At 38.4% G+C, this 27,152-nt stretch overlaps 4 protein-coding genes across 5 annotated transcripts; 1 reads left to right on the top strand and 3 right to left on the bottom strand.

The window, feature by feature from the left end:
- Nucleotides 1-36: 36 nt before the first annotated feature.
- Nucleotides 37-13,816, bottom strand: LOC108579409 (rootletin). The gene is made up of 26 exons (XM_017942937.1): nucleotides 13,803-13,816; nucleotides 8,221-8,310; nucleotides 7,278-7,502; nucleotides 6,999-7,213; nucleotides 6,545-6,926; nucleotides 6,314-6,466; nucleotides 5,947-6,249; nucleotides 5,598-5,834; nucleotides 5,382-5,518; nucleotides 5,021-5,312; nucleotides 4,600-4,962; nucleotides 4,166-4,525; nucleotides 3,906-4,098; nucleotides 3,475-3,834; nucleotides 3,219-3,404; nucleotides 2,894-3,138; nucleotides 2,617-2,832; nucleotides 2,345-2,546; nucleotides 2,171-2,283; nucleotides 1,923-2,099; nucleotides 1,757-1,864; nucleotides 1,495-1,674; nucleotides 1,215-1,427; nucleotides 842-1,147; nucleotides 400-780; nucleotides 37-321 (listed from the first exon to the last, which is right to left on the bottom strand). Exons 1-26 carry the CDS (start codon nucleotides 13,809-13,811, stop codon nucleotides 37-39), a joined length of 5,931 nt encoding a protein of 1,976 aa, XP_017798426.1. The 5' UTR covers nucleotides 13,812-13,816.
- A 1,039-nt stretch (nucleotides 13,817-14,855) lies between these two features.
- LOC108579316 lies at nucleotides 14,856-15,736 on the bottom strand. The gene is made up of 2 exons (XM_017942822.1): nucleotides 15,596-15,736; nucleotides 14,856-15,065 (listed from the first exon to the last, which is right to left on the bottom strand). Exons 1-2 carry the CDS (start codon nucleotides 15,734-15,736, stop codon nucleotides 14,856-14,858), a joined length of 351 nt encoding a protein of 116 aa, XP_017798311.1.
- Nucleotides 15,737-18,561: 2,825 nt separating this feature from the next.
- LOC108579410 lies at nucleotides 18,562-21,549 on the bottom strand. 2 transcript variants are annotated; one of them, XM_017942939.1, is made up of 2 exons: nucleotides 19,577-21,549; nucleotides 18,562-19,496 (listed from the first exon to the last, which is right to left on the bottom strand). In XM_017942939.1, exons 1-2 carry the CDS (start codon nucleotides 21,278-21,280, stop codon nucleotides 19,341-19,343), a joined length of 1,860 nt encoding a protein of 619 aa, XP_017798428.1. In that variant the 5' UTR covers nucleotides 21,281-21,549; the 3' UTR covers nucleotides 18,562-19,340. The 2 variants fall into 2 exon arrangements, with proteins under 2 accessions (XP_017798428.1, XP_017798429.1); XM_017942940.1 differs by having other exon boundaries at nucleotides 18,562-19,493.
- A 1,094-nt stretch (nucleotides 21,550-22,643) lies between these two features.
- Nucleotides 22,644-24,662, top strand: LOC108579315. The gene is made up of 7 exons (XM_017942821.1): nucleotides 22,644-22,669; nucleotides 22,919-23,291; nucleotides 23,375-23,981; nucleotides 24,053-24,099; nucleotides 24,157-24,201; nucleotides 24,274-24,433; nucleotides 24,538-24,662. Exons 1-7 carry the CDS (start codon nucleotides 22,644-22,646, stop codon nucleotides 24,660-24,662), a joined length of 1,383 nt encoding a protein of 460 aa, XP_017798310.1.
- Nucleotides 24,663-27,152: the final 2,490 nt, after the last annotated feature.

Genomic DNA, 27,152 nt, shown 5'->3' with positions numbered 1-27,152 from the left:
TTTCATATTTGATTCAGTCTGAAACAATGTTGTAATTTATTTGAGCTGTGCCGGTGTGGAAGATCTATCGTAAGATGGTGAAGGAGGAGGTAAAGCTAACGATGGTGGTAAACTGGTAGTACTTGTCAGAGTAGAATCTAATTTTCGAGCTTCGTGTTCTAGTAATACTGCATCTAATGACGGATCTTGCGCTACCGTTCTCAAAGAATCGCCCAGGGCTTGTCTTAGTTGTTGCATTTCTCTGCCAGCTCTTGAACTTCGCAATACGTATAATTGTCGACGTTTTATTTCTTGATTAAGCTGTTCGCGTAGCATTTGTATCTATTGTTTATACGTTTATTCATAAATATATATATTTATAGAAGCCCTAAATATATAATCATGGATGAAAGTTAATACCTGATTTTCTAAACGTAACACCTGTTGACGATGACTTTGTTCTCTTGCCTCTAACAATTTTTCCGCTTGCAATTGTGCCGCCCTAAGTCTTTCTATTTCTCCCGTTCTATCCCTCGAGAAATCATATATCGAATGTGTATGACTGTAACTTGATTTCACTCTTATCAGCTCAGCTTCCTTTTCAGCTAGTTGTGTTTCTAATCTACGAACTTTTAATCTCAATTCTCTGTTTTCTTGTTCGTAGTGATCTGTATCGAAACTCGTGCCTAACAATTCCACGTGCGCTTTCTCAGGACGTTCATAGCTTTTACTACGATTAGTCGATTTAAGTAACGATAACTGGCGTTCTAAGTTACGTTTATCGGCCTCTAACAATTTTACCTAGAATACAAACAGATTCATGAATGTTCGTATTAATACCTCTCTCCCTACAAATATTTACTTTATCATTAAGGGCTTCCAATTTTCCTCTCATTTCGCTCCTCTCTCTCTGCACTGTTTGGAGCTGACGTAATAGTTCTTCGTCTTTGTTCGTACTTTCTTCTTGTGGATAAGCAATTATTCTCAATTGAGATTCTAAGGCACATCGTTGTACTTCGTTATTTGCTAATTCATTTTGTAGACGAGTAATCTGATCCGTCAACGTTTGATTCGTATGCTTTAGGTCGCTCAAAGATTGCTGCAATGATTCGACGCGTTCCGATAAAATTCTGCGTTCATTCTCAGCATTCGAAAGTTGTTTTTGTAACTGTAATAAAATACATAATAGTGTTAGAACGTGTAATAATCGCATTCTATTATTTTTATGTCGATACCTGTTTGTTCTTGTCGTTAGAAGTCTGTAAAGTACTTGTTAATTCCATGATGTTGTGCTGCAACGAATTAATTTCATTTTTTAATTCGCTTTCGGTATTAGATGCCTTCTCTAGGACAAGATGCAGTTGTTCCACTGTAGATTTCAAGGAAGCACAACGTTCTTCCAAACTTGCCATCGCTCGATTTTGCATATCATTTCGTTCTTGTAATTTCTGGGAACGTTAAAGAAAGAAACAATGTATTTACCACTTCTATGCGAAATCGAAAATTTTAACATACATGAATATTTGCATCTTTTTCTTGGAACATCATTTGTAACCTCTGAAGATCCCCTTCCAGTGACATTCTTTGTAATTCTAATTTTGTAGCACGGGACTCGCTTCTACTAAGTTCCTCTTGCGCGTTACGCTTTTCGTTTTCTATTTTGTTCAAGGCTTGCTTTAATTTATCTAACTTTTCCTGAAAAATTATCGATTTAGTAGATAAGAATTATTGAAATAGAAGCAGTTTATTTCAGCAAAAAAATATCGAATATGTTTACTTCGTATTGTGTTTTCTCTTCTGAACTACTGCTAATCAACTGTTCAAGATTGGCCACCTTCTCGCGTAATTGCTCACATTCCTGTGTTTTTTGTTGTAAAGCGTTTAACTGAAACATACTTATAAATAACGAAGCATACTTTTTAAATTTTATAGATGAAATGTACCTGGATCTCATAACCACTCTGTTTTTGAGAGAGTTTAACTTCCAACGAATTTTTTTCATCCTGGAGTATTCTGATATTTGTTAATAAATTGTTTATTTGCATATCTGATTTATTTTGAATCTCTTGATTTTCTGTTAGTTGCTTCTTCAGGTTACACAATTCAGTTTTATAATCATCCTAAAATTTGAGTAACCGTACTGTATAAAATTAACAACTATAAACTATGATATTCAATTGCGCCTAATTACCCTTTCACGTTCAATTTGAGCTACTTGCTGCATGAGGGACCGCACACCTTTCCTAACAATTTCAGGGTCGATGTCGAGCATTACATCTCTGCTAGAGTCTATATGATCTTGAGCTACATCATAAAGCGAATATATTAATTAAAAATTATTTATATCACCGCGTTAGCTGCATACCTCTTGCTGGGCTCCATCTTCTCGATGGACTCATCAATTTAAATGGTATATTAACACTTCCATCCATTTGTATGCCCGCGATTCGGCGTAAAGTAGAACCAACACTGCTCAATTTTTGTTCAACCTCTTTCTTTGCTATTTCTAATTGCGACAATTGAGCGTCTAGAGCTCGAACTCGCCCTTCAGATCCTCCAAGACGTGCCTGATTCAATTATTTCAGAAAAATCTCCAATTCTATTACTGCGGAATGAAATTTTTCACTAGTATCTTACCTTGAGTTCTTGGATCTGTTGAGAAGCATCGGTTAAACAAACTTCCAAGTTATGTTTTTGATCCTCCAGTTTTCTTTCACGACATCGACTGTCGTCGAGTCGAGCCACTAATTCTTGTTCTCTACATCTCCAACGTTCATCCTCTTCGTCCGCTCGTGAACGTAATCTTCCCAATTCTTGTCTCGTTACCTTCAAACTATTGTCCACATCTACCAGCTGCCCAAAAATAATTGCGAATAAGGATACGTCTTGTTTTATAAAGCGTTTCATAGTTTACCTGTTTCTTCACTTGATGCAGTTGTAGTTGCAAACGTTCTCTTTCTTCCGTCTCATTTGTTAATCGAGCTTGCAATTCTTTTTCGTCGTTTTGTGCCTGTGCATTGTTCTGATGAGACTTTTGCAATTCGTTCTCAGTAAAATGAAGTTGTTTTTGTAGTTGTAACATTTCTCGTTCCATGTCACGAAGTTGTGCTTGGAGACGAGACCTCTCTGCATCTATATTCATTTTCATATCTTCCAATGCTTTAAAATCAGCCAGAAAAAAAGATACAAATAAATATAATACAACGGTAAAATAATTTATCGCCAAATGTATATACTACCTGCAATTTTCTGGTACGATTCTTCCAACGTTCTGCTCTGTTCTCTTTTTTCACTTTCGATACGTTTCACGTGCTCGCGCAATTCTTTGTTGCTACTGTTATACTTTTCTTTTTCGTACGTACAATCGGCTAATTGCCTTCTGATATCCACTAATTCTTTGCGTAACGTTTCGTTCAGATTTTCAGCTATAAAATATACATTTATTACCTTGGGAATAAGGAACACGACAATTTTAAAGATAAATATAAAATTTACCATCTTTAAGCTTTCTAATCGTTTCGTGCAACTGATTTTGCAAACTATCGACCCTATCTTCCGTCATGTGTAATTGAACTTGCAACTCTTCCAATTCCCTTTGCGCTGATTCACGTTCTTTCCACAGTTCTTCGATTCTTAATTCCAGTTTTATTTTTTCTTCGTCAGCTTTAAGTTTAGTCTCGTCCAGTTTTGTTTTAAGACGACTTAATTCGTCGCGTAACTGATTTGTATTGTTGCGTTCTTGTTCAGCACGGGCTGCAGCTTCCCGTTTAACTCTTTCTACATTGTTCTTTTCTTCCTCCATTTCACGAAGAACGCCTTCAAGCTTTTCCACTAATGCTTGCTGATCGTGATGTGCTGCAAGTAAATAAATATTTTATAAATGTAATTAATACTACATTTTTATCTTTGATGCACCTATTTATCACCTATAAGAAGTGCTTGCTGTTTGTCATTCTCTGCTCTAAGGAGAACTTCCTCGTGCTGTTGACACAAATTTTCTATGTGCTGTTGCATTTCATCTATCCTTTGCTGCAATTGGCCTATCTCGTTATCTTTCTCTCCTGTAAGTTGCAACAGCGAATGTTGAAGTCGTTTTTCTAAGTTGATTTTTATTTGTTCCTAGAAATTAGTTCGATTAATTCAATTGCATGTATATTATAATCGGAATATCTGTATTTATATATACTTTTTCCTCGTTTAATTTTTTTATGCTATCCTCGCTATGTTTTTTCACGCTAGAAATAATCTGTTGAAATTCAGCTTCCTGATCACCGGTTTGTTGCGTTAAAGTTTGCTTTATTTCTTGTGCTCGTTTCTCGCTATTATCCAATTCCTTTAATAGTCTTTCCACTTGTCCTTTCAGGCTCTCTTGTTTTATCAACAGCTCTTTTTGTTCCTTTTCTAACAGCGTTTTTTTCACGTGCATATTTTCTAAATTAGTTTGTGTATCGAATAAGACACCTTCTAAGGTCTCTTTCTCACTGCGCATCGACGCAAGTTGCTCTTGCAGTCGTTGTACTTCTTTCTCATTGCTTTCCAGAAGAACCTATACGAATAAAGTGATTGTATTTACGTATTAACAATAAAACAACATCATTAATCATCATTTATATTATTCACTTGTTTCTCTTCGTTGTCTTTCACAAGGTCTTCCAGACTTCGATTTATTCTTCCGTTCATTTCGTTCGCCTGTTCCAGTCTCTGTCTCATTCTCATTAATTCTTCATTTAACGTTTCTTTCTTTCGTGCTAAAACTGACAACTGGTTACTTAAATCTCCACGCTCGCGCGTAATTTGCGCTAACTCTATCTCGACCTTTTCCTTTTCAATTTCCAGGAATTTTACTTTTTCGTTCAATGTTACTTTTTCTGATTCCAAATCGAGTCTTGTTTGCTCCGCTTGAAGCAATTCTTTCCTTAAAGAACCCAAATCGCCTTGTTGATCTGTGCATTGACTTGCTAATTTATTCTTTTCTTCTGTTACCTGATGTTGATAAATCACTGTTAGCTATTTATATCAAGAATACTTTTCGAAATGTTACCTTTTTTAGTTCCTCTTGCAATCGTTGTTTTTCTTGCTCGTGACTACCACAAACTGTTTCTAATTTCATTAAAACTTCTTGCACATCTGATTTTTCTAATAGTACACGTTCCAATTCTAGTTCCAAGTCACCTTTACTTTTCTCGATTTGTGAAATTAATCCATCTGTTTCTAGCTTTTGCTGTTCCAACATATCTTTCGTAAGATACGCTTTGTTCAATTCTTCCCGTAAAGTTAGCAACTCCTCTCTCATTTTACTGCATCTATCTTCTTCGGAGCGGAGATTTAGTTCCCTGATAATTGAATTTTTAATAGTATCAACCGATAGCAGTAAGAAACAATATAATTCTTATTTAACATACCGCAATTCTACATCTTTGGACAATCTATTGAGTTCAGTTTGAAGATATAATTTTTCATCTTCCAAGTTATCACAAAGTTTTTGTAACTTGTTGTTTGCTTTTTGTAACTTTTCACAGTCACTGTTTAGGTTCTCCATCTAAAAATAAATGTTTCACGTCGATTTAAACGATGTAAAATGTACTTGTATAGTTTATCTTAAAGGAAATATACCGCACCATACTGTTAATTTCCACTCTGCTTTTGTCAAGTGCATTTTTTTCTATCCTTACAGTATCCAGACCTTTTTGTAACATGTCTTTCTCTTGAATAAGTTGCGAGCAGTGTGATCGCACTGCGTCTAGTTCAGTGATCAGTTCTTCTGCCCTTTTCTCTAAACTTTTAACATTTTCTTCTGCGCTTTCGCATTGCTTTCGAGTTGATTGCAATTGTTCTTTATTAGTTTGTAATTTCACCTGATTTAATGAATTATTAAAACATATTGTTAGACAATAAAGTGAACATTTTATAAAATAAACTTTACGCCATTTACAATTTACCAAAACATACAATATAAAATCTTCACACCTGAAGCTCGTGTATAGTCAACTGATACTTATGTAGGGCTGCTTGCACAGCACTAATAGTACTTTCAGCAAAGGCTGGAATGGTGTTGCTTCTTGTACCTCTTTTCGGTGATCTCTGAGGGATTGGTCCAGTGGGTGTTAGATGAAGATGAGGAGGCGCTTGATTAGATTCGATTTCGCGGTTCTCCGCATCTTGGATTACAGCATGCGCTATGTCTCTCAATGCAGATTGTAAAATTTCTATGTCGTCTTGTAAACGTGAATTGCGGTGCACTTCTGTTTCAGCCTCCCCACATCTTTCTTCCTGAATACAGAATGTAATCGTTCTTTTACGTGTATCTTAACATTGCCTTACGTTTTGTATTTACCAAAGTATGAACATCACGAATGAGTTGATTAATTTTATCTTCTTTTATGCGAATTTCATTTTGAGCTACGTCGTACTGTTGTTTAACCGCTGTTAACTCTGTTTTCAAATCTGTTGCTACTTGTTCCTGTACCTGTTGAACTTGATGGGATAACTAAAATACGACAAAGTTAAAACGCGATTAACATCGAATATCGTAAAGTCATAGAATTGATTAAGAACATAAATGTACCACTGGTTGCATAGCTGCTTGCATTCTCATAGCAAATCCTGTATTGTTACAGGCCGAAGAAACGTCATTGAAAGTAGAAATTATGCTGTTTTTCATTTTCAACAAGTCTCTCTCTGTGCTAGATTTTATCTCCGCAAATAATCGTTTTACAGAAACAACATCGCGCCAAAGGTTTAATAATCTATTATGTTCTGAAGTATAGTATTCATTGAAAGCTTGCTCCTCTTCCCTCCACTCTTCTTCTTTGATGGCTAATTCTTCTCTTAAAATATCCCAATCATTGCTTAATTTTTGCAGGTCATTTGTAAGTGCTTCATTTGTTTGATGAGATTCTTCTAGTTGATCTTTCAAGGTGGTGTTTAATTGTAGCAGTTTTTCACATCTGAGAAAAAGAGTAGTACTTAAATATACACTTTAGAAAATTTCTTCTTTCAGCACAAGAAAGAAATGGCACCTTTTTCTTTCTTCTGCAAGCTTTTTTAAAGCAGTGTCTAAATCGTGAATCTGTTCTTCACGTATTTCCCTTAACATTTGATGGGCTGCATCTAGGGCAGATGTTGAAGGAAGTTGGGAAGTTGTTACAGAACTTGTAACTTTATTAGAATCATATGTAGTAGTTTCTGCCATTTGATTTTCAAGTTCTGAACATCTTTGCTTATATTGTAATACCTACAAATACCAGTTGTTAATATATTTTGTAAAATCCAATTTCACAAGCTACAACAGGGCCTACTTTGGCTTGTAAACGCGAAACAAGTGCAGCTTGATGTTGTTGTGCTTGTCTATATGTATCCAGACGTCTCTTGTAGTTGGCAGCCTCTTCTTCAAGCCGGTGTCGTAGTTCAAAATTTTGCTTGACCAATGCATCTGGGGAAAGATCCTCCTCGCTTAAACGATCTCCTGTTCCACTAATTATACTGCTTGTGGAATCCATTTTACTACCTGTACTTTTGTCTACCTATGAAAAAAACTAATGTTTCATAAAATAATGCAACATTCTATGGTTGGCAGTTTAAAATGCCATTTTGGTATTTCCGTATTTGGAAATGCCAAATGGCATTTCTAAAAATACTTATACTACATTATTCGATTTAAAATTCGCAATCGTATCTTAAATTCGTTGTCATATCATCACCATATTATAAACAAGTATGTACAAAATAAAAAAAATATTTACAACTTGTTTATGCAGGTATTATTCATTTCAGTCATATATTATATTCCTTTTTTTCGTGTTTCTGAATATACCATAATGAAATAGTGTAAATTCTGAATTAAATATAAAATAGTGAAATCATGATTGAGGTTATGTTTCTGTTTATTGTTTACAGTTGCTTAGTAAGCTATATATGATTGCATCTATAGATGCATACAATCATGGTCGCATGCTATCTCTGACTTTTCGATTTTTTAAGTTGGTTGCATTTATTGCGAAACGAACTAATTGTTTAAGACTTTTTCTTAGTTCATAATTAATAAAAAAAAAGTTGGCAGAAGAATTAGAAACAGTTGGCAGAAAAATTAAAAAAATACTAATCTAATTTTCCCGCCAAAAATCTTGCTAACGTCCAACTCTTAATCCTACATTTTCCTGGGTGAATAGCAGCAACATGTTTTAACATTGAAAACCTAAATGTTAGAGCATAGGAAAAATGTAAAAAAATCTGCTTTTATACCTCTTTCGTCTTACTGGGGCCTCTGAGAAACGGTGGTCGCCGCCTTTCCATCTGTCCTCTCGATAATTGTGAAATACCTTTGGACAACGGCTAGAACATATTTTTACAACGCTTGAAACATTCTTGTTTTCAACGATCGCATCGTTTCGCGAGCTCTAACTTTCCATTGCTAACATTTGCGAAACGTAAATCTGCCGTGCAAGATAACAGACATCGGTGTACACTTGCAAAGCAAAAACAAAGGAAAGTAAGAGAATTTCTGTACACGATCTTTGACATAATTTTCTCCTCCCCTGGGAATGATCACGCGCGCGTCTCTACAACGGTAGAGACAACAATAAGAAAGAAAAAGGAACGAAGAACGAAACGTCGAGATGAAGATGACTTTCGTAACATCTGACTCGTGTACCACGGCACGTATTCCAATCCAGTTACGGTTACATTAGGTCAGCTTAATCTCCAACGTAAGTACATATATGCAGACGAAACAAAACAAAGCTGACGAAAAGTATCGTTATCAACGACGAGAAAACTAATCTCACGCTAGACGTAAAACTTCCAAGAATTTCTCATTTTTCCTCCGTCTCATATTCTTTCAGTTCGCAAAAATTCAGTACGTGTACGTAATAGATAAGAGAGAGTTGAAGCATGACGAAGCTCTTCAAGTTCCAAAGAATTACGAGCATCTTAATTGCTACGGGAGAATCGAGAAGGAGAAACGAGTCCGAGCATAGTCATACTTCTCGATTTTCCTCTTTTGTTAAAGCATTGTCGTATCCGGTAGCTACGCGAATGGAAGTAGAAGAAGCACGACCCTCTGCCAGGCACCGAATGGCACCAATCGATATGTATATGGCCAAACTGGCTCCTCGCGAGGATATCACCCCTCGAATACTCTGTTCCAACTTTTCTACGATTTCGTACACACAACTTTCAATCGGTGCAGATGGTTCCGACCTATTCAGAAAGAAAATCGAGGAGCTAGCCGCTTGTTCATCGGAAGCCTAGCCGTATCCGTTCGACGATGGAAAAATCGTGACGAGGTAAATTGCTGTCTGTCGATCGCGATCTATAGACTGCCTTTTTTTTTATTGCCAACTTCTTCCTGTTACCACAAAATCTCATCTCTTTCGTTTCCATTTCATTAAACTTTTTCAATCTTTTAGGTACATTCTCTTGGATAAAGATGCAAAAATTTGACAAAATAGCGTTGGTTTTGAACAAAGCAACGTCTTATTTAGTTAGTGCGAAGATAAATTGCTGCCTTTCTTCATGATCTATAGACTGCCATTTTTTATAGCCAACTTCTTCCTATTTTTATAAAACCTCATCTCTTTCGTTTCTGTTTCGTTGAACTTTTTCAATCGTTCAGGTACATTCTCGCACATTGGAATGTAAAATTTCGACAAAATAGGGTTGGTTTCGAAGAGAGCAACGTCTTGTTTAGTTAGCGCGTTGAAGATTCCGCGATGGTACGTTGGCATGATCAATCCCGCGTGCAAATCAAGTCTGAAAAGTTCAACGTACGAGTTGCACGCGGCATGGAAAACCGTGGTTCGAGCCAACCCCCCTGTGAATCTCGCAGCTGGACTAATAATCACGACAAGATAAACCGCGTCGGGGTACATTCGATCTTCCGCGTCGATAAGTAATAACAATTACCGCTCGGTCGTTCAACGATGCCTGAAACTTTCCTACAAACTCGACAATTTCCAAGCCACTTTCGGTCTCGTGTCCTGGCTCGAAACGATATATCCAGTTCGAAACTCGGTCCCGCTCGTAATTGCCCGATATCAGGGAACACGGGACCACCAAATTTATCCAATTCGACCAACTTATTTTAAATAAATTTCCTCATTCAACCCCTCAAGTACTAATCGAACTGTCTCTACTGTTAACCTCGTCAGTCCTCGTTAAGTCAGACTCAACATAAGAATTTTTGCCTTCGGATATCGTATAATGATGAATTATAATTTATAAGTGACAATAAACCATTTTTTTTATGCGTTAATATTACACCGAAACTTAGTATTTTGTAACTAATATTACGCTGAAATATTGAAATGAAGGGAAACTAGACGGTACTGCCCGAGAGTGACCAAACGAATGCGGACTAACTTGGACTATTTGGACCGCAAAGAGATCTTAATTTCAACTTAGTTTCAATTGGAACTTGAAGGAACTCAAAGGGAACTTAGTTTCAATTATACAAAGAGAATCGTTTTTTCACTGTTGGAAAACTTTTGAAAAAGAGGAAATTAGGAAGATCGCAAGAAAGTAAGGGGAATAGCCTTGAGACTGGTCAGATATTCGATCAACTGTAGAACGAAAACTGCAGAGCGTGTTATCTCGTTCGATTTTGTTTAAACGATCTGAAACTATACGTTCTATCGTCGGAGAAACAATTTCGTAGAATTGTACGATCGTGTCGAGTCCCATTGGATCGCGATAAATTGGCAAATCGGTAATCGCGCTCGGTGGTGTGGAGTTTGAACCATGTCAAAGCGGCGAAGGAAACGAGCAAACCGGATTGAACTGCACGGCTGACTATCTAAACGAGTTTTTGCAGACGCTACGTGTGGGTCACAGACTTCTTCACCTCGTCCATCATATTCCTCCCTCTTCTCTCACGTTATTCCGCCGTTGATAACAACAATGTCATATTGTGAGTGTTTCGTTTTTCTCGCTCTTCACTATCACGGGATAGTTTCATCCTCCTCCCATCTCCTCTTCCTTCGTCGCCGTTTTTTCGTCTGCCTCTCGTTTTTTTCCCCATCGGTATAGAACAAAGTCGAGAATTCGTTTCTACGATCTTCCATTCACTCGTGTCTCTGTTTCCAAGCACGTTTCTCTCTCGCTTGAAAGTTTCCGACGAAAGATGTATAAAAACGTCGATTTTCTTAGCACATTCTTCTCCCATAATTTCTCCTTTTTCTCGATCTGTTTCACTCGTGAGCAACACACGGTTATCGGGTCGCGTGATTTTCGCACGATACCTCTCGCAAAGAAGAACGTCTCGAACGTTTAATTCGCCGGTGAGAATTTGGAATATTTTCAAAGAATCGACGATCAGCGTAAACGGAGAGCGAGAAATGGTAGGAAAAATTTTGGTCGAACGGAATCCAAGTTGGCCGATAAGTGCATCGAATAGGCATAGCGTGAGAGAATCCGGGCTCGTTGCACGAGAATTCACGGTCACATAGTTTCACAAAGGGACGGCTGTACTCGTCCTTGACCATGGGAGAACGAGCTTCGATTACATACTTCGAATACCGAATCGATTCATAGTTGAACGTCGTTCAAACCACCGCCACTTTCTATTAATTTGCATTTTTACCGAGCACAAGTATTCATTTATCGTTCCTCATTTCTGACGATAATAAGTTCAGGTGACTCGATAAAAATATCGTCACGTTACATTCAAGTGGTAACTTAAAAATAACACGATAACTCGTGAATATGTTAACATAAGTCAAGCGATAAATTTTCTGAAAAAAATCAATAAAAATTCAATTTCAGCCACTTTTTACGCGTGAGATCCAATTGCTCGATCGGCGGATCCGTGGATTAGAGGCTGTTACTCTACGAGCATAGAAGGAAAACAGAAACGATGCAAATCATCCGCGGAAATAAAGAACGGTCAATGTCCAGTTAGATACTAGACTCTGTATGGGATCGAACTATCGAAGGCGCCTGCCTGATTATCTCGAGCACCGCCGCCGCCGACGTCGACGCGTATTCGTAGAATCATTGAGGAAGCGAGATTCCGATTGCACGCAGATATTTATAACACAACGCCGCGTGAAATTAATAGAGTTTCTGTATCGGGATCTCGTTAATTAATAAGGACAGCTGGACGTGACGATTCGTCCAGCTCAGCGATACGACTCACGCAACGTAGAGAAACGATTGCGAGAGTGAAATATACGAGCCAAGTGTGACTCGCGAGTAGTTACATACATGCAAATTGATTAGACAGACGGTTCCCTCTCTTTTTTCTTCTTTCTTTTCGTCTTCTACTCTCGCGTGTAAAAAAGCGTGTAAAACAGCGTACTGCTAGGGAACACGAGGGACGATAAAGCTGGTGTTTGTTAAACGACGATAAGTTGCTCGTATTTCTGTCTGTAACACGATTAGCACTTGGCCATTGCCAAGTTGCACGTTGAAATTGTAAAAAGGTAGCAAGCTTTTACGAGGAAGAAAGCGTGCACGATGATCACGCGAAGCAATATCGATCAGGTGTAAAGGCGACATATGTGCGAGCTGATTGCGTAGGTAAATTATACTCTTCCATACGCAGTGTTCTTCGAACGTATCTCTGGCTGCGTTAAATTTTCCAATTGAAATTCTACAAGTTTCTTTCGACGTAGAAATAATATCGTATTGTGTTGGAAAGAGCAGAGTTCAGCTTTAAGGAACGTGCGACAGTTGTCGATAAGCTAGCCGGCACGAGTAGGGTTTTGTGACACGTGGCAGTATCTACCCTTCTTACGAAGCCAAATTGCTATATTCGAGCTGCCCCTCTGACAATGCGTCACACCGCTGCGAAACTGGCCACTGGTCAATGAATTTATCATTCCATCGTCTGTCGGTATAGTATAGACCGGAAATGAGAATATGAGAAATTGTCGAGTTGTGCGAACGGACGAAACAGAGGAGAAATTGCGTAGAGAAAAGGGCGGTGTTAATCCTCCGACAGTTTATTCCGAGTGAAACTTGGGCAAACTTCCTTTTACCGTAGACTGTCAAAGGGTTAAAAGGTGATTTTCTAAAATTAACACTTAAAATTAAAATTCTAAATTTATAGAGATCCCATAGATCTGATCTCTGACTTGATCAATTATTTACCAAGCGAGGATTATTTAACGTCGCAAAAAAAAATGAAGAAAAAGCCTCGAGTGAGTGTCTCTTTACGAATGACTGGAATTAGTTGCATCGGAGAAAGTAATTGGTGCGTGGTGATTAGATCGGCAATGGTAGTTAACGATAGGCAATTATAGGTCAGAGATGATTATCCGGTGGAAGAGTGGAAACGCGAGAGTACCGGTGTCGTGTTCGTTTACTCGATTCTCCGTGAATATCGCCTGGTAGACCGGGGTCCGTGAGTTAATGGAAGGAGTCAATCAATCCTAGCCGCTGCGAAACTAGTTAACCAGTAACGATAATTATCTCATTTCTCCGCGGCGAACGATCGAAGATTCTCTTGATTAATTGCGCGGCGAGGCACCGTCGAGTTTACACTTTAGAATTACATTCCACTTAGTGTTACGAGAATCGATAGTTCAAGTGTTCGATTCTCCTTCGTGATAACGCGGGCTACGAATGTTCCAACTGTGCTGTACAGAATTCTTAAATGAAACATTATTGTTTAACGCAAAGAAGAGGTAGGTTGCGAAGAAACGACGTGTTAAATGGACACTCGGTTAATTCACAAAATAACTCAGCTAATAGGAGAGGTTGGCGGATGAATCGTCGAAAAATCGGTGAACGAAGCAACGTGCAGAGACCCTCGTGGGCAAGTGTGATTTACGGGCAAACAAAGTTCTACTATAATCGCGATTATTTTCCCCGCGACAACTCACCCGTGACATCTTGAACGATTTGTCGTAGCAAAAAGACGACGAGTATCGGCGGTATCTAGAGAAAAAGAGATAAAGAAGGGGAGAGAGGGAATATGTGTGGAGTTGGATGACGGAGGATGGCTGGCGGCGATACGGTTTCTTCAGGGCCTGTCAACGTCCGACGAGCTTCGACTGCGCGTTCGACGCGTACGAACGGCTGGTCTTCACTGAACCTCTAACCCTCGCTCTCGGCGTCCAAGTCGGCGTCCAAGTCGGCGCCGGCGTCGCGATGCTCCTACCCGATCGCGTGTAATCGCGTGCTTACCGGTGTCCACGCCAACGACGACCACCCCTGCTTGCCGATACCACTATTATTTCCCTAGTGTCGTAAACTTAGTTTTGTCGGTTAACGACGCCCGTTAACGGCCCTCGTGATAACGTACTCGCCGTGTACGTCGCCTAATTTACGACACACCGAGTTTTTAGGCTGTCGAGAAATTGTTTCGTCGTATCGTGGTTTGCTCGCGTTAGATTTACAACGATACCATCTAAGAAGCTGGACAATCCCTCGGACCATTTGTAATTATCGAAAGTTAGAGAAACGTGTGCAGGTGTTTAGGGAAGTTTCCTATTCGAGTACAGTTTAATCTTCTCTTTGCTCTCTCTTAATCACCGAGCGAAGCAGGAAGTTAGAGGGTCGTCAGGCGGTTTCGTGCACGCTTGGAAAAAATATTTCTCCCGATTCGTTATTCGTCGAACTTGTCGCCGTCGTCGGAGGAAATCTGTGGCTGGTACCCCTTCGTCGTAATGGTTTCTCGATCTCCGTGTACCTTCGTGGAAAACTTTTATCCGAGCCAATCATTCCGGTCACGACATTCGAGCTTTACCAACCGCGCTATGACAACGGCAGGATTTACGATCGCCCGGTGTCATCGAATGGAAAACAATTATTCGGAATAATAACCAACGATAACGTGTCTCGGCGATACTTTTACCAGAAAAAGAATTTATATAGTTGCCATTGGATGATACATTCTTCGACAATTATCGTTGTAAAATGTTACAGATACAAATTCAAGATTTCCTGATGGAATGCGGTTTTCCATAAACGTAAACTCGATAATGAAGTCCTCTGGAGTATTTCGAGCGGAACTTAATCTTTATAAAATTGTATCCTATCCCGCCGGAAGTAACCCACATGGCTCCGTTGTTCTCCTCTGACAAGGAATCGACTCCTATGCACGTGATTGTCGCACCAGTTGGTCCATACTCCGCCTCGACTTCCTGCAATGAAAACGAATCAACGTTCAAAGCATCGTCCAACCAATTCGTCTACTCTCACTTCATAAACGCTCTGTGGACCTTTTGCTTGCCGAAACGGGGATATCGTCCAATTTTAGTAGTTTTTCGATAAGAAAATTCTAAACTCGAGGCAAACACGGATAGGAAATGTGCGAAATATTATAACAACGATCTGGCCGGTTATCTCAATCTTTTACCTGGAAGATGAAATATTTTAAGTGAGAATTATGCAAAAGGTTAAACAAACTCGTTTGAATAAAATTGACACGTTTCTTAGACAGTAATCGACCGAGCTCGCGCTGCCAAAAGATAATTCCAACCGGTAGAGTTAAAATAGCTGAGAAAGTGTATCGAATCAGCGATAGTAAAAACAACGTGTACTAAAATTGGAATAATTCTCTTGGTCGGCAGAATTCGTTGTAATCAACACGTAGCGATAATGGTCGACGACGCTGAAATGTCATAGACACAGTAGGTGGTGGGTCATCGACTCGTATTACACAGCCACGCACTTGATATGCACCGATCCTGTACGATCTTCTCACGTCGTACTCCCAGATAAGTTGCTCGTCCGTTCTCCTCTGGCACTGTTCGTTCTTGTACGCTGCGACATAGAGCAGGCTCAACAGGAGAAACAACCCAACCAGCCTCATCCTCCTTCTTTCGTCCAGGTTTCGTCCACTCTCAAGGTCGCCGAGATAAAACGCCAAGAAGAACGACCGATTTTACACGTGACAGTCACAGATGGAAAACACCGTTGTATTATCGAAGGAGAACGATGCTGCTTGTAGCACCAACAACTCCACTGTATTAATAGCCAACCATCGATACACCGAAAGTTCCCCCTTCTGTGCTTACAGTATTTACTCTCGTTGCACACTCCCTGCCGGATGCTTCTTCGCCGTCGCGAAGATTAGATACAACCACACGCCTGCTATCTTACATCGTACTCCGCGCGCTTACTGTTATTTCCATCGGCTCTGTCAACCGGTCTTTTCACCATGCAACCGTGATAAGAATCACTTTCACCTGTGTCAAGTTTCTTTCTTGAAAGCACCGAAAGGTGTCTCGAGAGATAATCGATGGTGAAAGATGATCGTGCAGTTAGTGGAAGAGATACAGTCAGTCGAGGCCGGATTAGTATGCTACACACAGTTTTTATTAAGTTTCAGTCGGAAACGTAAAATACTGGGTGTCGCTTAATATGCTTTAATATACAAACTCGCTATATCTCTTCTCTCGACTGTGTACACGCGAAAGTAAACGTGAAGGAGAACTATTTCCTCTTGCGAGGCTGCGCGGCTTAAGTAGAGTAGCCTAGTAAATAGTCAGACGTGACGAAAGGCTATGAAACGTGTGTTTGGAAATTCAGATAGCGTGACAATTTCGATAATTCAGGCAATTCTTACGCAACCTCGGAACTTTTAAGCGTACTCTGTGTATACAGCGAGCAGAATTATCCTCGAATCATTTCGGTACATTCCGATATGCCACGATAACTGTATATAAATATTTTGGTTTTTATGAAAATTCGCTGGACCCAGAGTTCCAAGAGTTCGTACGCTTAATCGACGCGTCGTTTTCGTGTAAGGATATCGTATCGACGCGTTAAACGCTTCTTACCAGCAGGAAATTGGCAAGTAAGGCGTAAGTGGTGGCAGTAAGCGGACCATTGGTATGCGAGTCAGGTGAATCTGTTCTCACAGAACCCCGTGCCTGGAACCACGTGGTACGCGTTACCCAAGAAAATAACTTTCTTTCTTGTTATTTCGCAGACAAATCGAGTTAACGGCTTTTAAAGTTCCTCTTGCCCAGCCTCTCGACCGTAACGTAACCGCAAACGAACAGCTTCGACGGGTCTCGATGAAAAAGAACCGCGAGTTAAGCTCGTTTCGAAGCGATTCTGAAATCTACTCTCGTGTATCACCTTTCCTCCTATCCTATCGTTCTTTTCGAGACTTCAAGCTCCTCGTGTTACTTTCTTTTCCTCTTCAATTGCAAACGATCGTAAACAAAAATTAATCAGCTTGGTGAATTCGAAGAATTGGTAAATCGGTAACTCAACTATGGAAACGAAAGAGAGCGAATCGTGATAATCGCGAGAAGCCTGTCCTCGGATAACAGGGGTCGAGGGAAAAATAAGCATTTTTTTTCTGCAAAATCAGGTGACACAACACGATTCGGTGACATTTCGATACTCTTCCCGTTTTCGCTGTTTAAAGTGCCGAAAAATACACTTGCGAAACTTCTCCAAGATCTGCGAACGACTCTTCGGCTCTTTTCGTAGGAGTGAACCAAGTGAATTCGTCGTCCGTACACCAGGATGCCATTGAAATCCACGCGATCTTCAACGGAAGACGTGCCTTCCCCTGATGAAATGTAAAAAAAAATGGAGCGGTCTACGTATTGATTTATTTCACCGGCCGTCGCCAAGGACGACTCCATTTCAATATTATCGCATGATAAGATTGCGTTACACACTTTCTAGCTGCCTCTCCGAATCACCATCTTCCATCCCGCTTCGTTGTGAAAACAACCTCCGCCCTGTTTTACCTGTCGTGCGAGCCATCAATGGTATTTACGATCATTCTTGATCCTTCGTCGTACTATTACGCGAAATAAACGTCAGGTGATCACGAAAATTCACGGTGACCTGTATACGAACCAGCCCTACCTCTCCGCCACTCTGTTACGCAAATCGTCGACCTTCCGAAATGAAGTCTCGAGTCTTTGAATTAACGTCAAGTTAAACGAACGATCGTGAAATAAATTTCGATCGTGAAGGGAGAGGCGGAGAGAGAGGAGAGAAATTAGTAAGAAAATTGTAGGATCGTCTGAGACAGTTGACAACAGCTGGTGGCGATAAAGATTTGCCGGGAAGGAAGAGAAAAGAAAAAGTTGGACAGAAAAGGAGAAAAGCAGATCCGCGATAATACAACATCTCACGAACCGTCGACCCCGTTCATCTCAAAGTCCGTGTCAAGCTGTTCTGCCCTCTCGTCTAAGTATAACCGATTAAACTCGTCCGTGTATCTCTTATAGAACTTGTTTGTTGCTATTGATACATCATCAGATACCGTTTGTATACCGATCCATCACTCTATCGACAATGCATCGTCCAATCGTTCTAACGACGCGAAAATTTCCAACATTTATCTTAATCTTTGGTCCTTACTTCCTGCCCACGTTGACGTAAGAACACGGACTTTAATCAGGTAACCGACACGTAACCCATCGTACCCCATTCCTCGTCCAATCGGTTCTTCGTAAATCGAATCGATCATTTTGCGGAGTTCGAGTAACCGAGAAAGGAACTTCAATTGTTCTCGACTTCCAATTGGGATCGAATTACGTGGAAGAAACGTACTACGTGAGAAACAAAGAAAACGTTACGTTCCGAAGAATTTTTATTGATCAGGTTTCGTTATTTTCATAATATGCATCACGAGTATTTACACACGAGAATCTCAGAGTCCAGTTCCTTATAAAATATCAAATACTACAAAATACAGAAATTCCGCACGGGTAGAATTTTCCGTTGATTTACAAAATTTGCTCGCGTCCTTAAATGTACACGTTTTCACAGTTTTTTCTGAGAATATTCGAGACAGTTCGCTTGATTATTAATTGAATTATAGTTTAGTTAACGTTATTTACAAATTATCGAGCTTAACGTAAACGAAGTGTAGGTAATTAAATATAAAATTGTTTCGTAATGTCTGTCTCTCTGCGTGTAGGTGCGCGTCGCGAGTGTGTGTCTCTGCTTATCTAACTAATCAGGGTCCGAAGGTTCAAATTGTCTCGACGCGGTTAAAAACGCGAAGGAAGAAATCTGACTTGAACGTGATAAAAGAAGTGAAAAAGAAAAAAAAAAGCGTGGTGTGCATTTTGCGCGCTAGGTAACACGATGTAATTGTTGTATGCCCGAGAGCTAGGAAATTTTTACTCTCGGTATTCTCCTCGTTGCACCAGTCTACGAAGATAGGAACATTATATTAATCGTGGCGCGCAAAAGTGGCGCGTTCGGCGGCGATAGCACGTGATTCGAACGTGTATATTTTCTTCTCCTTTTTTTTCTCATTGATAAATACAAACTTGACCTTTCGAAGCACACACACACACACACACACTCTCTCTCTCTCTCTCTCTCTCTCTCTCTCTCTCGTACCACTTGGTTCATCTTTTTCTTTTCCTCTCATAATCGCTGGAACGGTTCATTCGACCGGTGTCTCCGAATACTGGCTGTCCCACGTGAACTTACTCAAACCCCCTTGAACCTCGTTTCTCGAACGACAGACGTCCGAATGTTTTATGATTGTCCCAACAAGCGGTACGAACGCGTCTCTCGTCCAAGCTTATCCCATTCTGTTTTCTCTCGCTGAGACAATGTTCGCGCGACGTTCGCCGCGACTGCTTCAAAAAAACATACTCCATTAGTGTTCGTTTAGGGAGAGAGAGATATCGCGTTATCTTAGCTAAAATTACTGCACTACCGCTAATGGTGGATTATGCTGGACCGGCTGCGCCCGCAGCATGCCCGCGAAACGTCTGAATGGCAGCTGAAGATGATAATAGGCACAGTAAGGCAGCGGGTCCCAATAAGTGAACAGAGCTTCCCGTTTGTCGAGCACGGTACCCATCAAATGCGGCACCGTTTCTCCACCTGGTCGTTTCAGCGCACAGGCCACCGCATCCGGTAGCAAATCCGATGGACTCAGAATTCCGGAATTCTGCCTGGAGAAATGTCGACACGGCTTCCATACCAAACGAGGATGGATTCTAGTGTGACAAATGTACGGCAAACTAACACCTACCCTACAGCTGATCGGTACCAATTCTCCTTCCTCTGTCATGGCTAAACTAAAGCTCAAATGTCCATTGATCCTGGTACCGAAGGAACGAGCGAAAAATCTCTCTAACCATTGACTCACTTCTGCCCGCTCTTCGGGAATTAGACCTCGCTCCTCGTCCACCAAGCAAGTTACATTTGTCACGACCTTTGAACCCTTCACCGTCGTACAAGTGATGTAATGTTTCCCGCTAGGGTCTCGAATTACGACCCAAGATTTGTTCTCGCCGATCTCGTATTGCTGGTTTCGAAACTCCCTCAAGGTTGGAGGAAGCACTATTTTACTACGATCTCTCATCCCTGTCGGACCAGCGGCCAGCATCAAGTACCTTCCCGTGGCGAATGCATTTTGCTCGTACAACCTGGAAACGTCTTGCATCGAGCATAAAACTGTGTGACAAGGAATCGGTAGACCAACTACGCGACATCTTTCCAAAAGTTCCAGAGTATCGTCCAGAGCTGTAACTTCACTTGCACCGGGCACGAAACACTCACAACCCATTACCTCCAAGTAAGGTTTCGCCAGTGCATCGTAGTAGGCTGTGTTGCTGGCGCTCACCGGGATATAGTACACAGCTTTCTCCTTCTGAACAATGTCTTTCAGGGCTTTGATATACTCGATCGCGTTACCAGGACCTGGTTTCGGTATCGTGTAGAACTTGGAGCACGCGGTTGAGAATTTCGCCAGACCGAACAAACCGTCCAGCTCGCAGATCACCACTCTGGCACCTGCTTTGTGAAAGTTCCTAGCCAGGTGGACAGTTTGCACCGTGCTACCGCCGCTGATCAGGACGCAACGTTTGTTACGAGATCTTTCGGAAGCTGGCATGTAGAGCACTGTGAGAAACCACTTGAAAGCAGTGAGAGGAAACTGAAAAATCACCCATAGCATGTAAACCCAAATAGAGGCTCCGAGAGCTGGTGCCCAGATCACGTAACTTATTACGCTAACGATGCTTTCAGCTATCCCAAATAACACACCTATATACGCTGTAAGGATCTTCAGTAAGAACCAGTCATTCCGATTATGATTCTGTCCTTGCCTAGTCTGAGTCTGATGGTTTAACTGTAGCCTCTGTTGTTGTTGTTGTTGTTGTTGTTGTTGCTGACGTCTCGTTGAGAATATGACAGTAGGTGTGGTTGAGTTGGACGATTGGGAGATATTCGATGTGTTGGAAGAGTTTGAAACGTTCGACACGGAACGTTTCAAAGTAGAGATCGGTGATATCAAAGGCGGCGAGGTGGACAGAGGTGAACTGGGTATAGGTGGTGACAGGCTGCTGCTTCTGGAGATCGGTGGACTCGAGGTCCAAAACCTCGAGACGTTTTCGCTGGTACAGGCTGGCATTCTAAAGATTTCCTTTTCCTCTCTTTATTCTCCAATGGGTTCGCCGATCGATTAATTACGAGGAATCCGAGCCCGTCTCGTACAGCGATTTTCTCTTCAAGCACGGATTCATAGCTCAGTTTTTACCAGAACAGAGAACAACTTGGAGACGAAGAACGTTCATTTCTTCGCTTCTCTTGCTACAGAAATGTGATTGAAAATATTGATTCGTTCCAAATGTGATCGACGCTTCGGAGAGACGAACGATGCGCGAAGTGGAGGAACATACACGAGGCACATGTACGATACTCGCGAAGCGCACGCTGATTTTTCAGCTGAAAACTTGCTAGAGATTTGCCAACGAATTCGCCGGTATGCACACACAGCTTTAACTGAGGCCGGTCCTCCAGTCTCTTGGTCTCTTATGCGCTCTGCATCTCGGACGCACTATGAACCGAGTAGTCTTATCTAATCGTACAGCTTCAGACACCGCGATTGAAAGAAAGAAGGAATCGAGTCCTCGCTCTGATCAACGTCTCGCCGTATTTTTTCCTAGAAAATACGTCGAGATCAGTTAAAGTAAATAGGATTATGCACCCCGACTCTGAGGAACGTCTTGACATTCCTCACGCAACCTCTTAAACGTAACAGATATCGATGTGTATCACATGTTATCCATACTTTTTATTACACGCGATACGTTTCCTTAATTATGTCATAATTAAAATAGTAGAATAAAAATAATGATGAGTTACGAGGTTATTTATCGCAGTGCAAAGTGGAAACGAATCTTTCTCATTGTTACTACGTTGAAGTTGTTCCGTTGAACGGATATTTGTTGAAAACCTTTTTAAAAAATCCCAACTAAGTGAAAACATCCTTGTGCGATTATCTATCGATAAATATTCTGAAAAGAAAATTTTTTCATTTAAATTATACGTTGAATATGCTCCAACCTAGATATTTTTTATCTAAATAAAGCTTTCGTATAAAATATAGACAGGTTTTTTTGTAATACAACAGCATTGATAATTATATTGAATGTTTCAAATATCGCATTTATATCTTGTAACGTGGTCGCCATTATTGTTTATGTTTTCTAAAGCACAAACGCGCCACCTTTGGAGGAGAAAGGATATCGTATTAAAAATGTGCTGCGCGATTTTTGCACAAGTATACAAATTTTAAATAATTGTATACATTGTTAAAATAAAATGTTCCAACTATATAAATGGTTAAAATACAGTGAATACTCTACTACCACCATGATCAGAATTCAAACTGGAGAAACTGTCAACCGTCGATTCCTGTGCCTTGGTATGGTGAAATTTGAAGTTTCCCATTAATCAATTTCAGCAGTCTTTGGCATTCTCCAATTCGTAAAATGTCAAAAACAACAAAAGCTAAAGCGTACGTTATTTATTTTAATGCTTTCTTAGTAAATCTTCGAAATATGAATTCCATATAAATTTTTATTTACTATTTTTGTCATTTTTAATTAAAACTGACACTGATTTAACTGTGACATTAATATAATATAAAAACAATAGTGTTTGCTTTATTTAAGTTTAACTTTATGGAATGTCCAAAGAAATTAGATTTTTTCTCTCATACCCTCTGTTTCTTGTAGCATTTAAACAAATATAATTTTTTTTACAGTGAAAAACGAAATATTGGGACACAAACGCGTGAAATTGATACTATGTTAGAAATAGCACGCTTGCAGGAACAAGTGAAGCTTCTTACCATTGAAAATGACCATTTGCGAAAATATACTAGTGAAAATTCATCAAGTATCTCACAGTTTATAACACCTACAACAAGTCCTAATTGTATAGATAAAACAGTTAACCATAATGAAACAAAGCAGAAACCCTTACAAAGTCAAAGTACACAGAGAAGAAGTAATAAAGCAGCAATACGTGGATGTAATTGTAAAGGGAAATGTTCTTCTAAAATATGTGGTTGTGTAAAAAAAGATACTCAATGTGGAGAGTGGTGTAAATGTAATAATGATACTTGCAAAAATCAGGTAAATGATTAGTTTTTATCTTTCTTGTTAATCTATAATATTTATACCGAATTGTGTGCCAAATTAAAAATATAATGTTTTAGGAGCATCAAGACATGGATCAAGACACAGAAAATTTGGTGCCTAATGAATTAAGACATAAACAGATGAAAAGCCAACAACTAGTGAATAAACACATAATAGATAATAATGCACATAAGAGTCTCTTTTCTCCAAATGCTTCGATACAGGACTGTGCTCTTAATACGGAAGAATTTCAATCAACATCTTTATACTTTGGCTGCCCTAATCAGTTAACATTTATATCTGATGAAGAACAAACAAAAACAGACAAAAATGGAAAACTTGAAGAAATAGTGAAAAATGATCAGAAAACTGTAACAAAGAGAAAAGGTAGACCTAAGAAAAACAGTTTTCAGGTAAATGGTTCTCAATATGTACGAAAACTCAGGTCCAGCTCTAACGAAGATAAACATAGACAAGATGATGTGAAGATAGAAAAGCACATACTAAGGAAATACAGCTCTAATGAAATGCAAATGAATGAGGAACTTCAAAAAATAGAAAAACGAACGAAAAATATTGTTCAAAACGTAATGAGTGGTATGGTATCTCTTAGACGACGTCAAATGAAATCTAAACAGGATAAAGTCAAAGATACAAATACTGGTAGTGATACTGATTCAGAAAGTAAGACCTTTGACTAAAAATTGAAAATAGTAATTATAGAAAATTGTCTAATTGAAAATTTATATTTATAGAAGAAGTTACTAGTTCAGTCTCAAAGGTAAATAATTTAAAAGAAACACCAGAAAAAATAACGAATAAAATTTCAAAAATATCGAGAAAACAAATAAATGTCCAGGAAATACAAACACATAATGATAAGCAATCAGATGACATAAATGAGGTATTGTATTCGTTTAAAATGTATCTGTTGTATGTAATAAACATTCTCGATCTATTTTTTCTATTTCTCTAGCATGATGATCCTGATTTTAATCCTATGAAACCTAAACGTGAATTACCTAGAACACCAGTTCATGGTAACAGTGAAACAATACCTTGTAATACTCATGATACATCATTATCCATTTCTAATGTTACTATAACAGAAGAAGAACTTCTTCAAATGCCTATAGGTAAATGGCTGAAATATACTTGAAAGATTAAATAAATACTTCATTTACCGATGCAAACAATGAATGCAAATATTAAAATAATTATCACATATTTATTGTCCTAGACCTGAGTCAAGCTCAAGTAAACTGGGAAGAACATCAATCTCAGCTTGTTGCATGTAATAAATGCAAAAGAAAATTCCATCCATTAAGAATTAAAAAACATCAAAACTGTTGCAAAAAAGTGTGAGTAATGATTTTAAATTATGTGCCTTCAGTTATCCTGTTTATATTTACGAGATGACTAAGTAGTACATTATCATTTCTTAATATTTACAAACAGGACAGGTTTAATAATAAAATAAGTTTGTTACAACTTTGGCCCATTCAATATAATTATACCATCAGAAATATGTATATTTATATATATATATTGTGATGATTGTTTGTATGTATACATTTATGTAATTCTTATGTTCTGGTGGGAAACGTATACACGCATATACACAGAATCACGCACCTCGAAACTCATACATACCCGTACTTAACACTGGATATTAGAATTTTCCACATATCATTTTCTAAATTGTATGTATCGTACATTTCTACGTAGTTAATACATTTTAATGTTTTTTATACACTTCTATGTATGTACAATTTGGGATCAAATTATGTGATGTACATGTGCCTCATCAATTTACTGGAAATACGGAAACACTAATACATAATATTGCAAAGATAGCAGCGGTCCGCTTTCTCCTAGTGCTTAAAAAAAAATACAAAGAAAATATGATTGGGTACGTTATAACAAAATGATATCCTCTGACAGTCTCTTTTGCAGTTATATGATCATTGGATTTGTATAAATATTAAACTACAAATTTTTATGCAATTAGCATAACAATGGAATTAAAAAAGCAGAGTAAGCTGTATCAAAATATGAAATCATTGTACATACATACGAAAAAAAAGTAATATTGTCAAAAATAATGAAGTTAGTTTTATTTTTGTATTATACAACAATGATTAAATTTAACTGATAATATGTATGAGTAATACCATATATGAATACATATAAGTTTATCGCTTAATTTTCTCTTTTTAAATATTATGTAGCATAACAACAGTATAATTTAGAATATGTTTTAAAATAGAACATCACTTTTATACCTTGTAATAAAATACACAGTAAATTGTATGTAAAGATCTATTTTATAATACATGGGGTATACGAACACCAACACAGTTTAATATTGTTACAAATAATACTGTTCAAAATTATAAAATAAAATCTTTCAGAATCAAAGCAAACTTAAAAGGCACCTAATATGTATGTTGACTAGAAATTATATTTTTATATATGACAAAACAATCATTTTGCCTCAATTATGTTAACAAAATAATATATCTTCTGCTAATTAGATTTATCCTGCACCTAATAATTGTCATTTCGTGAAACTATATTTTTAAATAACAGTAAGAAATACTGTTCAAAATTAATATCTAAATTTGTTAATTAAAATTAACTGCAAGCTTTCCAATTCCATTGTAAAACTAAGTATAAGCCTTGTTTTTTGTGTGTATAAGTAGGAATACAAAAGTAAAGATAATTGGCAATGTTTTATTAGAACTGGCATGTAATAATGACACACAGATATTATTTGCATAAGATACGTGGTAGCTCTTTTTATGCGACTGCATAATTAGGAGATTCAAGTATTAGAATTCATTCACACCATTTCCAGCATTATCAATTTTTGACCTTCGTATCAAAAGCATCCTTTCTGAAAGAACGCTCATTAACATTGTGCTCACATTGTCTTTGACTAGTAACAATGATACATTAATAGTACCACGTTGAAACAATATTCCACGACGTATGTAAGCTGCGATCGTCCCACTCTCAATTTTTAGCCGTCACGCTATCTCTTATTCTTGTTCCTTATAAAATTTGTGCCTTTAGAAAAATGGAAGTGTATCGATAGAATACAAATGGTAGAATTCGTTATTCATACACGGAGACAATTTGTTTTCAATACCGCGATCATCATATTTATACAAGTCCTTGCATGTTTCGTCAGTGTTCATGGATTGTTTCTAGCCGTTAGATAAACTTAAGTTCCTCGAAAGAATGTTGTATTCGCGATTTATTACCATTTTCAAACCTCTAAAACCTGTTATCCAAGAACATGTTTTAGTTTATCTTTGTTTCCTTTTTTTTTTCTTTTTTTTTTTTACGATTAACTTTACAGTACGTTCATGATATATTGTGAACAAACGAGCGTATTCCACATTTACGACATTGCTTACAATATTACTGCTGGTTTTAGAGTCTATGGTTTCATAACCGTTTTATAGTTAATAACACTTTTACATAATTAAGGTATTGTCTATTAGAAAGTTATGAGTTTTATACCGGTAAAGGCAGCGGTCACAAAGGGTGCACTGCAATTGTGTATCCTTTTTTTCTCAAATTATAATGCGTGTATTCCTTGGGTCTCGAGACTATTAATGTTTTCAATTCTACGGAATGGAAAAATAAAAGACCTGTCTTTCATGATATAATAATAAATTATATACCACCGACAATTCTTAGAATAAATTACACCGCGTATTATTACTGCATTATGTACACGACGTTATTGTAAAGAAGGAAACAAAAAACATTTTATCAAATGGTAATTATAGGTAAAACGTAATATAAAAGAGAGCAGTACGAATAATACACGGCATTATTTTA

Source organism: Habropoda laboriosa, unplaced genomic scaffold (genome assembly GCF_001263275.1).
Source record: "Habropoda laboriosa isolate 0110345459 unplaced genomic scaffold, ASM126327v1 scaffold76, whole genome shotgun sequence".
NCBI lineage: Eukaryota > Metazoa > Arthropoda > Insecta > Hymenoptera > Apidae > Habropoda > Habropoda laboriosa.
Note: the sequence above shows the minus strand (reverse complement) of the source record. Positions and strands in the feature narration are given on the sequence as shown.